At 42.2% G+C, this 12194-nt stretch overlaps 1 protein-coding gene across 1 annotated transcript in view; it reads left to right on the forward strand.

Annotated features, from left to right (window-relative positions):
• The window catches only part of LOC129705415 (cytochrome b5), a 30188-nt gene that overhangs the window by 1324 nt on the left and 16670 nt on the right, over positions 1–12194 (forward strand). Inside the window, exon 2 of the mRNA XM_055648970.1 lies at positions 9949–10077. Within this exon, the coding sequence (XP_055504945.1) occupies positions 9949–10077 (129 nt within the window). The remainder of the gene's footprint in view (positions 1–9948; positions 10078–12194) is intronic.

The raw sequence follows: 12194 nt of genomic DNA on the forward strand, positions 1-12194 counted from the left end.
CTCAATGTCAGCCCCTGCAGCATTGACCGACTGAAGGGGGAGCTTGGACCTGCCAAAGTTAACCACCATCTCTTTAGTCTTGGTTGTATTCAGGATGAGACAGTTCTCTTTACTCCAGGCACAGAATGCACTGGTCAAGTCCCTGTATTTCTCCTCATGCCCATTCCTTACACATGCCACAATCGCTGTGTCATCTGGATATTTCTGTACCTGGCATGTGTCAGACTTATAATTGAAGTCTGCTGTATACAGGGTGAAGAGGAACGGTGCCAGAACCGTTCCCTGTGGGGCTCCAACATTGCACACCACTGTCCCGGAAACACAGTCCCCCAGCTTAACAAACTGGTCGATCCGTCAGGTAGTTGTATATCCAGGAGATAAAGGTGGAGTCCACCACCATCTTCTTAAGCTGGTCTTTCAGAATCAGGGGTTGGATGGTGTTGAACGCACTTGAAAAGTCGAAGAACATAATCCTCACTTAGCCACCTGGTTCGTCCAAAAAGGAGTAGATCCGGTGCAGCATGTAGAGGACTACATCATCCACACCAATGTTCTCCAGGTACGCAAACTGTAGTGGGTCGAGTGCGTGCTGGACTTGTGGACTCGAATTCAAATTCAAATTTCAAATTTATTTTGTCACATACACCTAGGTGTAGTGAAATTCTTTTTGCCAGGAGATGAATGAGTAGCCGCTCCCATTGTCTTCATGATATGAGATGTAAGGGCCACCGGTCTGTAGTCGTTGATCTCGGTTGGCCACCTGCTTTGGGAACCGGCACGAGACATGTTTTCCACTGACCTGGTACCCTCCCTGACTGGAGACCCGGGTTGAACATGGTCTGGAGAGACTCCGCCAGCTGAGCCGCACAGTCTTTCAGTAGCCTGGGACATACACCATCAAGGCCAGCTGCTTTATCAGGGCACAACCTCCTCAGCTCAGCTCTAACCTCGTCCGCCGTGAAGAACAGTTGAGGGGATGCTGGCATGGGAGGTGCTGCAGCTGTGGTGTTAGGGGGGCTGCCTCGTGGAGGTGATGGTGGGGGAGAGGCTGCACCTGTAGAGATGGGAGGGGATACCAGATTAAATCTAATTTAAGTGTTTGTCCAGGCACTTTTTTTTAATACATTTTTTAACTAATGCTTCCCTTGAATTGGACATCTGAGCATCTATAAATCCAAATCGTCAATTTCCAGCAAGATTAGATTCCCATGTTGCATCTTCCCATTCTAATGTTTTTTCCAAAGCATTACTTTTAAGTTTACTTTGTCACTGACCAAATCCAGTTACCCTTCCCTTATTTCATTCATTCATGTCCTCCCAATTGTCCTACCTAAAGTTTAAAACATTTAACAACAATTGTACCTGGGTCACTTGACTAGTTTCACTGCATAGCCTATGCTTATGGAAGTGGATGCGAGAGGGATTATGAAAAATAACTATTTTACTTAAAATCACTCACCATTTAGCTTTATTCTATCCAAAAAGTCAATTTGACTGAAACGTTAGTTTTGCTACCGTCTCCACAGATCGGACCTGACCTGCTGAAAGTTTCCAGCATTTTCTGTTTTTATTTCAGGTTTTCAGCTTGAGCAGTCGTTTCCTCCAACAGTCATTTGTTAATCATCAGCCAAATCTAGGAAGATACCGTCAACAGTGCACTCACGTTTGAATAAATATTTTCTAAATGTCGTTCTGATTTTTATCTTACATGGATGTTGTCAACCAAAAGGTTTAAATCCAACCTCATTTTTGCAAAATTCTTCAATGCATTTAGTCAAAACAAGCATAATATGCAGAATTGAAAGGGTGAGGCTATGGAGAATTTGTTTTGCCAACATGAACCAACTGAGCTTGGTAATAAGTGGAACCAAGTAAAATATTGATGTAAACACCATGGCTTTGGATAAGTTGTCCATTAACACTTACATTGCGAAAGTTATTAATCTAATGATAGGCGCATTAACATTTGAAGAATATCTTTTTTTATCTTCCCCTGTGTAATACTTGTTGCTTCGTGTGCAACCCCAAATTTGGTTATTGTTACTTAGACTTTGTTTTCAGTATTTAGGCACTGCATTCATATTTTAAGTATTTCACTGGTTTCGAGCAGAGAACTTAAGACAATGCTTTCAAATTGTGAGAATATTTTTTCATTGTTCCATCATGTTACCTAGGACAAAAATGTTTTTAAGACTTATATTATATTGCACTATTTTAAATGTTGTCCAAAGGCATATCCGGTCCTTTTCTGGGAATTTAGAAATTGTCTTATTGACATGGCAAGTTTGGGGGGTGGGGGGGAACACCATGAAAACTTAAACATAATGAAATATTGCATGAAGCGTATTTCATTTTAAGTTATAGGAGGGTACACAAATATTGGACAATATTAACATTCATTTTGAAGAGTGTAATCAAACCATTTGTTTTTTTAATGGTTTACAATGCAGTAATATTAAATTATCCTTGGTGTGTTTCTGTTTGCAGTGAGATCAAACCAATTGGGACTGGTGTGCCTTCAAAACAATATTTTTACCAGAGAGCATAAATAATTTCACCTGATCCTTCCCAATATATTGTACATAATGCTTGTGTCCTGGGAAGTATTAGTTTACTTGTGCTTTGCAAAGGCTGCAGGAACATTTTTGTTTTGGAACTTGAGGACAGTAACTGTTAAATAATTTGCTAGAATTTTGTGAAGCCCTGGAACATGCCTGGAGCAGAAAGGATGCCCACGAATATGATATGACTGGAGAGATCCTAGAATAGGTGCAGAATCTAGCAGAAAGATAGGATTATGTGGGCGGGGCAATGGTGGTTAGCTGGTGTTTGGGAGTATTGCGAAGGAACATTGTAGAAAAAGGTGCATGTCTTGAACACTTGTTGATATTGGGTCATTGTATTTGCCTTTCTCTGCCAGACCTGCCCTTAGCTACAAATATAAAGTAGTTGTGGAATAAAATAATCTCTTGGATAAGTCTGTACCCTGGTCAAATATCAGTCTATCACCATAAGAATAGGGCTTTGAATGTACAAAGCATGGCATTTTATATGCATTGAGCAATAAGGTGCAGCATCTTCAACCAATGGGTGGCCATTTAGTTTTCACTGCTTGACCAACGCAAGATGAATTGCATGAAACAGTTGCTTTGGGCATTACGTTCCCTGCACGATCACTGTGTACTTGCAGACCTCTGAGCCCTAAACACCACTTGGCCGTCATTTATGCGACAGGCCGGCAGTGACTGACACAAAATGCAGGAGTAATTCAGCAGGACCGGCAGCACCTCTGGAGAGAAGGAATGGATGATGTCTCAGTCTGAAGAAGAGTCTCGACCCGAAACGTCACCCATTGCTTCTCTAGAGACGCTGCGGTCCCGCTGAGTTACTCCTGCATTTTGTGTCTATCTCCAATCATCTTGGCCCCGCTCTGGGAGTAGGAGTGGGGCGGATCCGGATCCGCAACGGCCGTGAGCCCCAGGCAGAGCTCGGCGATTGCTTGCCTGCTGCTGCTGTTGGAGGTGAGAAGTTGCGCCGCGCCAGGGTGTCCCACTTGGCCATCATTTACGTGACAGGCCGGTGGTGCGCGATGATTTTGTGCAGAACAAAATCCTGTCTCAGTCGGAAGAACTGTGCGATACCGCGCTCAACTCCACACTCCATGCGCCCGTCCAGCGCTACCCACACGCTACCAGGTCGTGTAAATGGCGCACAAATGACGGCCAAGTGGGACAGGCTCTTTAGTTATCAGGTTAATAGCACTTGAAGTGGACACGTCAATTACCACATACCTTCAGAGGTTGCCTGTATTTCTTGGGCTCCCTCAATTAACTACTCCATCACCTGCGTTACCAAAAGAGCTATTTATCATTGCTTCCTAATGTATTGCTATATATTTCCATATGTGCCCAATGTCAGATCTTTAAGCTCTTGCTTACCATGAAGACAGCCCGGGGGTTACTCTGCTGTCACAAAAATCATCCCCTGTTATATCTAAATATATGAACACATCAGATATTATGATCTTGTATCTTGTGATGACGGGGTTATCTCCAAAGAGGACAGTACATCTGAAAATACACTTCAGTGGTAGGCCCGTACGAAGCTTTCCAAAAAGGGGGGCGACATGACAGGATTACAAAAAACTTAATGTGAAATAGTGTGCACACAGCGCACATCAATAGCGCGAAGCGTGAAGTCCCTCGATGCCAGGGTCCAGGGCCCACTTAAGGGCCCTGGAAGCTCAGGGATTTTAGATGCTCTGATCCATTCTGAGCCTTGTTTTGGAGCATTTTTGCACCAAATTTATGACCAATATTTCAGAAATTAACAGGAATCTGAGGTAGCCTTTTCACGCAAAGGGTGCTGGGTGTATGTAACGAGCTGCCAGAGGAAGTAGTTAAGGCTGGGACTATCCTAATATTTAAGAGATATTTGGACACGTACATGGATAGCACAGATTTAGATAGATATGGGCCAAACGCGTGTGAGTGGGACTAGTTTAGATGGGACTGTTGGTCGGTGTGGGCAAGTTGGGCTGAAGGGCCTGTTTCCACACTGCATCATTCTATGACTAAAAAGTTACGAAGAGCAGATTTGAAAGAGGAGTGAAATGTAAAGGCAGAGAGAGGTTTATGGGTGGAAAGGAACATCGGATAGGAGGGGGGAGAGTGGGCTTGGGCAGATGGGTGAGGGGAAATATGAATAGTCACAAAGTGCTGGAGTAACTCAGTGGGTCAGGCAGCATCTCTGGAGAAAAGGTAGAGATTATAGTTCGGGTCAAGACCGTTCTTCAGTAATATTCATGATGTGCCATGCATAGACATTCCTGAATGTTACCCAAACCATTGTGAGCTCTTTGTTACGGTACTTGCCCTCTCCTATAACATCTCTGCTGCCTTGGGTGATGCAGGATAGGACACAAGCTTTGGGACACGGTGTGAAGCTGTTGCCGTCTGTCCCAGCCTGGTAAAAACCTGGATGGAGTGGATTTGGAGAAGATGTTTCCACTAGTGGGAGAGTCTAGGACCAGTGGCCACAGCCTCAGAATTAAAAGACATTCCTTTAGGAAGGAGATGAGCAGGAATTTCTTAAGTCAGAGGGTGGTGAACTGTGGAATTCATTGCCACAGGCAGCTGTGGAGGTCAAGTCAATGGACATTTTTCAGGAGGAGATTGCAAGATTCTTGATTGATACGGGGTGTCAGAGGTAATGGGGAGAAGGCAGGAGAATGGGTTTGAGAGGGAAAGATAGAGTCATAGAGTGATACAGTGTGGATACAGGCCCTTCGGCCCAGCATGTCCCATCTGCACTAGTCCCACCTGCCCACGTTTGATCCATATCCCTCCGAACCTGTCCTATCCATGTACCTGTCTAACTGTTTCTTAAATATTGCGATAGTCCCTGCCTCAACTACCTCCTCTGGCAGCTTGTTCCATACACCTACCACCCTTTGTGTGGAAAACATACCCCACAGATTCCTATTAAATCTTCTGCCCTTCACCTTAAACTTATGTCCTCTCCTCCTCGATTCACTTACTCTGGGCAAAAGACTCAACCATATCTATTCAAATCATGATTTTATACACTTCTATTAGATCATCCCTCATCCTCCTGTGCTCCATGAAATAGAGTCCCAGCCTACTCAACCTCTCTCTATGGCACTGGCCCTCTAGTCCTGGCAACATCCTCATAAATCTTGACTGTACCCTTTCCAGTTTGATGACATCTTTCCTATAACATGGTGCCCAGAACTGAACACCGCACACTGAATGCGGCCTCACCAACTTCTTATGCAACTGCAACATGACCTCCCAACTTCTATACTCAGCCTGACCCGCTGAGTTACTCCAGCACTCTGTGAAACGTCACAGAACATGGCAAGATTAGCAAGTTTGCTGATGATATGTGTTTTGAAATAAATTTTGCTCAGATGCAAGCTAAGGAATGGGATAATTGTCAGCTGTTAGTTGGACAAAATCAGGACATTTTATTATTTGCCAAAATCAGGAATGTTGACATCATTCCATGCTACAGGCTTGTCTGTTATGAGATGATAAATAAATAAGTAGTTTGGATGATTGTGCAGGCTTTAAACAAGAAACATTGAGAAATATATTTTGGCAAATAATAAAATGTCCTGATTTTGTCCAACTAACAGCTGACAATTATCCCATTCCTTAGCTTGCATCTGAGTAAAATTTATTTCAAAACGCATTGATAGTTTACGATTATTTAAATGGTAAATGTAGCTTCAGAAGCGTTTTCATTTTGCATGTTAAAACCCACCTGAGAACCATGGGCGATTTTGCAATTTTACTGACGGATTTTTCAGTTTTAAAACTTTTCATATAACAAATGAATAAAGATAAAAAAGTCAATAATGCCTTACTTTTGATGAAATGTAGCGAGCAAACGCGATAATTCCCGATATTTTCGATCTTTAAATCTCCACGACAACTGTCTGCTGATCACTTCCGCTGGTTTAGCACCTTCAGCTCCCTCTTGAATTTACCTTAGTTTCTATCTTTTTTTTGGACTGTAAATTTAGGTAGCTGTGCCTCATGGTCACCCCGACTGGCACAGTAAATTGCAGCTCAAAAACTGGCCGTTTTCGATGTTTTTAACGGGTGTGAAAGTGCGTGTTTTCCCATTCACTAACATGTACCGGATGTATCGCATGTACTCCACTTCACATTTTCGGTCACGTGGGTGCGGATCTACGCTCCAGTGACCTTTCGTGAAATCACCCTATAGAAGTTGGGAGGTCATGTTGCAGTTCTATAAGACGTTGGTGAGACCGCATTTAGAATATTGTGTTCAGTTCTGGGCACCATGTTATAGGAAAGATGTCAAACTGAAAAGAGTACAGAGATCCCCATCCTGGATCAGTCCAATCAGGGTTGTGTCATCTGCAAACTTGAAAAGCTTGACAGAGGTGTCTGGAGGTGCAGTGATTGGGTGTGAAGTGGTGAGTGGGGTGGGTGTAGAAGGGCTCAGTCTTTGCAGACTGAGGTCAGGCTGTTAGTGGGTGTGATACTGGAGTCTTGTCATAAGTAGGTATGAAGTTGTGAATGGGAAGGAGAGGGTGCAGGGTCCATTCTTTGCAGACTGGGGTCTGGCTGTGTTTGTTGGGGAAGGGGTACCAGGGTTAAGTTTCTGATTTTCAAGCCTGCAGTAAAACTCATTCAGGTTGTTCGTCAGCTGACGATTGTCCAAAGAGCGGGGGGCTTTCCTCTTATAGCTGGTGATTTCTTGCATGCCCTTCCAAACTGAAGAAGAGTCATTAGCTGAGAACTTGCTCCTCAACTTCTCAGAGTACCTTTCCTTGGCAGCTCTGATTCCTTTTCTCGGCTCTTTATCGATTAGGCTATCTTTTAACTCTTTAACGATTAGGCTATCGGCTTGACGCATATTTGCCCCCAGCCCCCCCTCCCCCCCCCGATCTCAAAATGGAAATGTTACATCTGTATATAATGATCCCATTAAAATGTGTATTTATGTCACAAACAATCGAATTCATGTTTTTTAGTATTATCAAGGAAAAGAAACCAGTTCCACTTATTTGAGATTATTTGATATTGTTTAATATTATTCATATGGAGGAGAAAATATAATAGCTCTAAAACCTACCTTAATTTTGCAATCTCACTCAATAATCCCCCTTTTTTTTCTCTCCCTCTCCCTCTCCCTCTCCCTCTCCCTCTCCCTCTCCCCCTCGGGCGCAAAGATGAAGGTGGCGCGGGGGTGGTGTGGGAATGTTGATTTTTTTCCCCGTTTTTTTGGGGGGGGTTTTTTTGGTGACTTTTTTCTTAGGGGAAAAAAAGGGGGGTGCGATCGCACCCAACGCCCCCCCCCCCCCCCCCTTCGGACGGCCATGAGTGGGCTGCTTGTTTTTGTTCCATGCCACCAAGCACAAAGTTAACCCGGTTTCCCTCCATGTCGGTAGGACGGAGCACAATGTTAGGATTTGGCATTGAGAGGAAGGGAAATCAGGTGGCGAACCTGCAGTATTCTCTATCAATGCCAATGGAGACTGTCACTGAATGTATTTGAAAATAAAGTAGATAGATTTGTAGACATAAGGCATCACAGAGCATTGGTAGAATGTAGGAATAGATTAGCCATGATTGCTCCACCATTGAATACAGCCATAGAACAAAAGTGACCATTTTCTGTGTTTCTACCTTCATGATTAATTGTGACTTAAGAAAAATATATACGGTGAATTCATATTTATTCCTTCAGATTGATATCTTATCCAAAATGTTCCATTGGCCTGCAGAGAAAGATCTTACTTGAATATTAAGATGAGAAAGGGAGGAAATTATTGTGATTTACTTGGACATCAACTAATCAGGAGGAACTCAATTATTCTAATTCATCTTTCAGTTAAGTTTAATTTAGGAAAACTGGTAAGCAACTATTATCTGTTTTCATAGATTTATTTTGATGATTCGTGTACAGATAAATAAGGTTTTATCTATGGCATCTTGGTTGAATCAACGTTGCCACTTCTTCCTTAATGAAATTCCTAAACCGTCTACTAGGTGTCCTGAAGTAGCTTTTTGTTTTCTCTTTGAAGCTCTAATTGTTTTAAACCTTTTATACAGCTTGAACACATCAAAGGTACACATCATAGATACGATGTCACATGGGGGGGGAGGGGAATACTCATCATGCATTGCAAGGGCGCGGCATACTTGTAAGGAAGTTCATCCAGATCATCAACACATAACGTGAAAAGTAGCAGACGCAAAAGTGACCTCTGCAGAACACTTTGTGGCCAGGTTTGCGGATAATACAAATATTGGTGGAAGGGCAATAATGTTGAAGCGGGGAGGCCAAAGAAGTCTTGGACAGGTTGAGAGAGTTGGCAAAGAAGTGACATATGGAACACAGCGCAGTAAAGTATTGTCTTGCACTTTGGTTGAAGGAATAAAGGTGTAGACTACTTTTTAAATGGAGAGAGGGTTCATAGAAATTGGATGTGCTAAGGGACTTGGGAATGCTGGTGCATGATTCCCAAAACGTTAATTTGCAGGTTGAGTTGACAGTAAGGAAAGCAAATGCGATGCTAGCATTCATTTCCAAGGCTACTAGAATAGCAAAACAAGCATGTAGTTCTGAGGCTTTTTCAGGCACTGGTGAGACCACGTTTGGAATATTGTGAGTATTTTTGGGCCCCATATCTAAGGAAGGATGTTCCGGCTTTGTAGAGGGCCCAGAGGAGGTTTGCAAGAATGATCCAGGGGCAATTGGGTTAACATATGTGCGTTTGAAGGCTTTGGGCCTGTACTTACTAGAGTTTGGGATAAGGAAGGATCTCATTGAACCCTACTAGATAATGAAATGTCTAGATAGAATGGAAGTGGAAAGGATATGTCTAGTGGTGGGAGAGTCTGGAACCGGAGGGCACAGCCTCAGAATATAAGGACATCCCTTCAAAATGGAGATAAATAGGTGTTTCTTTGGCCAGAGGTTGATAAATCTGTGGAATACATTGCCACAGATGGCTGTGGAGGACTTAACATTAGGCATTTTTTTGACGGTGATTGATAGGTTCTTGATTGGGAATGGTGTGAAAGATTATGGGGATGTATTCAAGATACCCGAGTTAGATATAGCTCTTATTGCTAACGGGGTACTGATTTTGGATGATCAGCCATGATTATATTGAATGATGGTGTGGGCTCGAAGGGCCGAATGGGCTGCACCTATTTTCTATGAGAAGGCAGGAGTATGGGGTTGATAGAGAAAAACAGATCAGCCGTGATTCAATGACGGAGCAGACTCGAAGGCTGAATGGTCTAATTCTGCTCCTCTGTCGTGTAGTAATGTAATATTGAAACCTTGGTGAGAGCATAATGTTGTAGATGGTTTATTTACATCAAACCAAGGAAATTCTGATCTGGATACATTTTTGAATTGCTAACGTTTTTGTTGCAGCATCCTGGTGGAGAGGAGGTGCTCTTTGAACAAGCTGGAGGGGATGCCACAGAAAGCTTTGAAGATGTGGGACATTCATCTGATGCCAGAGAGATGCTGAAGCAGTATTTCATTGGAGAACTTGATTTGGTATGGAATATAATTTATGTTGCTCCTGGTGTATTGAATGTTTAACTTAAGGACCTGTCCCACTTGGCGATTTTGCCGGCATCATATCAGTGTCACCAAAAGATTTTGAATATTTCAAAATCCAGAGGCGACAAAAAAAAAGTTGCGACACTTGAAAAAACACCGCGCGATATACGCCATCACGCCACATCATACGTCATCACGCTGCTTATTTTTCAGTGACCTGATATGTCAGTCAATGATGTCGGCAGTCGCCGAAAAAATAACCAAGTGAGACAGGCCCTTTAGTTTCAAGTTATTTAAATTTCCATGGTTTGCACAAATGTCCACAATGTCTGAGACAAACATGATGCCAAGATAAACTAATCTCATCTGGCTTCATATGACACATATCACTCCATTCCCTGCATATCCATATGCCTATTTAGAAGCCTCTGAAAACACTATCATATCTAACTTCACTACCACCCTAGGCAGCATGTTCTAGGCACTTACCACCCACTATGTAAACCAAAAGCTTGCCTTGCACATCTTCTTTAAACTTTGCCTCTCACCCTAATGCTATGACTTCTCGTCATTGATATTTCCATCCTGGGGAAAAGGTTCCGGCTGTCTATCCCACCTATGCCTCTCATGATTGTATATACGTCTATCAGGTCTCAACAGGGCTCTCGCTTAACTTTTTTTCCCTGTTGCCAGCTGCGTAACCGTGGCAGCTTTTTAGGTTGCCAACTGACAGTTTAGGTGGTCATTTAAAGACGGCTTGCATGACGCGTGCGATAATGTGCTCAGATGAAGTGCGCAGTTACCAGTCGGAATTATGCTCAATGAAGCATTCACATATTATTTTTGCTTCAAATAAAGTAACAAACTAAACATCTTTCTCACGCATTACAGCCGACGCCGACACAAAACGTCGCGTTCCTTTTCTCCAGAGATGCTGCCTGACCCGCTGAGTTACTCCAGTTTTTTGTGTATATCTTTGGTATAAACCAGTATCTGCGTGCCAAGCCGGGCAAAATGACTAGGTGCTTAGGTTGCCCGGCGGCACTTTGGGTGGTCAGTGGCACCTGGGCAACCGCTAATTTCGAGCCCTGCTCAACTCTTATATACTTTTTATATACTTATAATTATAATATATAATGTTATATACTTTTATCAGTCCTCAACCTCTGCCATTCCAGAGGAAAAATCCGAGTTTGTTCCACCTCCCCTTGTTAATGTAGCAATGTTACAAAATTTTGAGATTTTATAAATCAAGTCTGCAATTTATCCCATCAGATAAAGCATAAAAAGAAGTTTAATTTGACATCTAATTCACTTTCATATCTTCAGTATTAAAAAAGATATGGCCATTTTCATACTCAGAAATTAACATCTTGTTCCCTATTGATTTTCCATTGACTTAACACAAAAGCTGTGATCAAGAACAGTCTAAAGCCCATAACTTTATTAAAAAATAAGAGAACTGAAATAAATTTTCAGTTATTATAGATTGAAGCATTCTGAAACAAATATTAAACAATCTTACTTGGATGACCTGAAATTAAAGCATATAATTAGTTAGTTACCCAAATGTAGCTAATTCCAAAATTCAATTACTAGATCTAAACATCTATGCATTTCTTAAGGAAAGATTAACATTTTTAAATAGCCTAAGTGCCCAAAGAACATTCACACAAGAATTCACAATAAAACATGATTTTTAAATCTCATTGACATTAATTTATAGGCCAATATGGAAGGGATTTAGTGTTCAATTGCTGTAAATTAATGGCCATTTAAATCAGCTTGCGAGTGGGATTCTGTGGAACGCGCTGGTTTAGTAAGCTGCCATTGCGGTGGATTTGAAGCCCATATGGCATGAAAGATACTGCGGGATTGAATGGGCCCCCATCTCAGCTACTCGCAACATAAAACTTTGTATAAAGGGATCTTAAGAAGCCCTTTTTAATGTAAAAATAAACAACCTACCTTGCCTTGTCCCCTACATGAGATCCATCCCATTGTCGGTGTTTGCAGATTTTTAATCTACTATAACAATTAAATAACCCAATTTAGTTTAAAAATACCTGCAGCGAACGAATTTCGCAGCAATTTTTCGTCAGCAACTAAGT

The sequence above is a fragment of the Leucoraja erinacea genome, chromosome 17 (assembly GCF_028641065.1).
Source record: "Leucoraja erinacea ecotype New England chromosome 17, Leri_hhj_1, whole genome shotgun sequence".
NCBI classification, from domain to species: Eukaryota; Metazoa; Chordata; class Chondrichthyes; order Rajiformes; family Rajidae; genus Leucoraja; species Leucoraja erinaceus.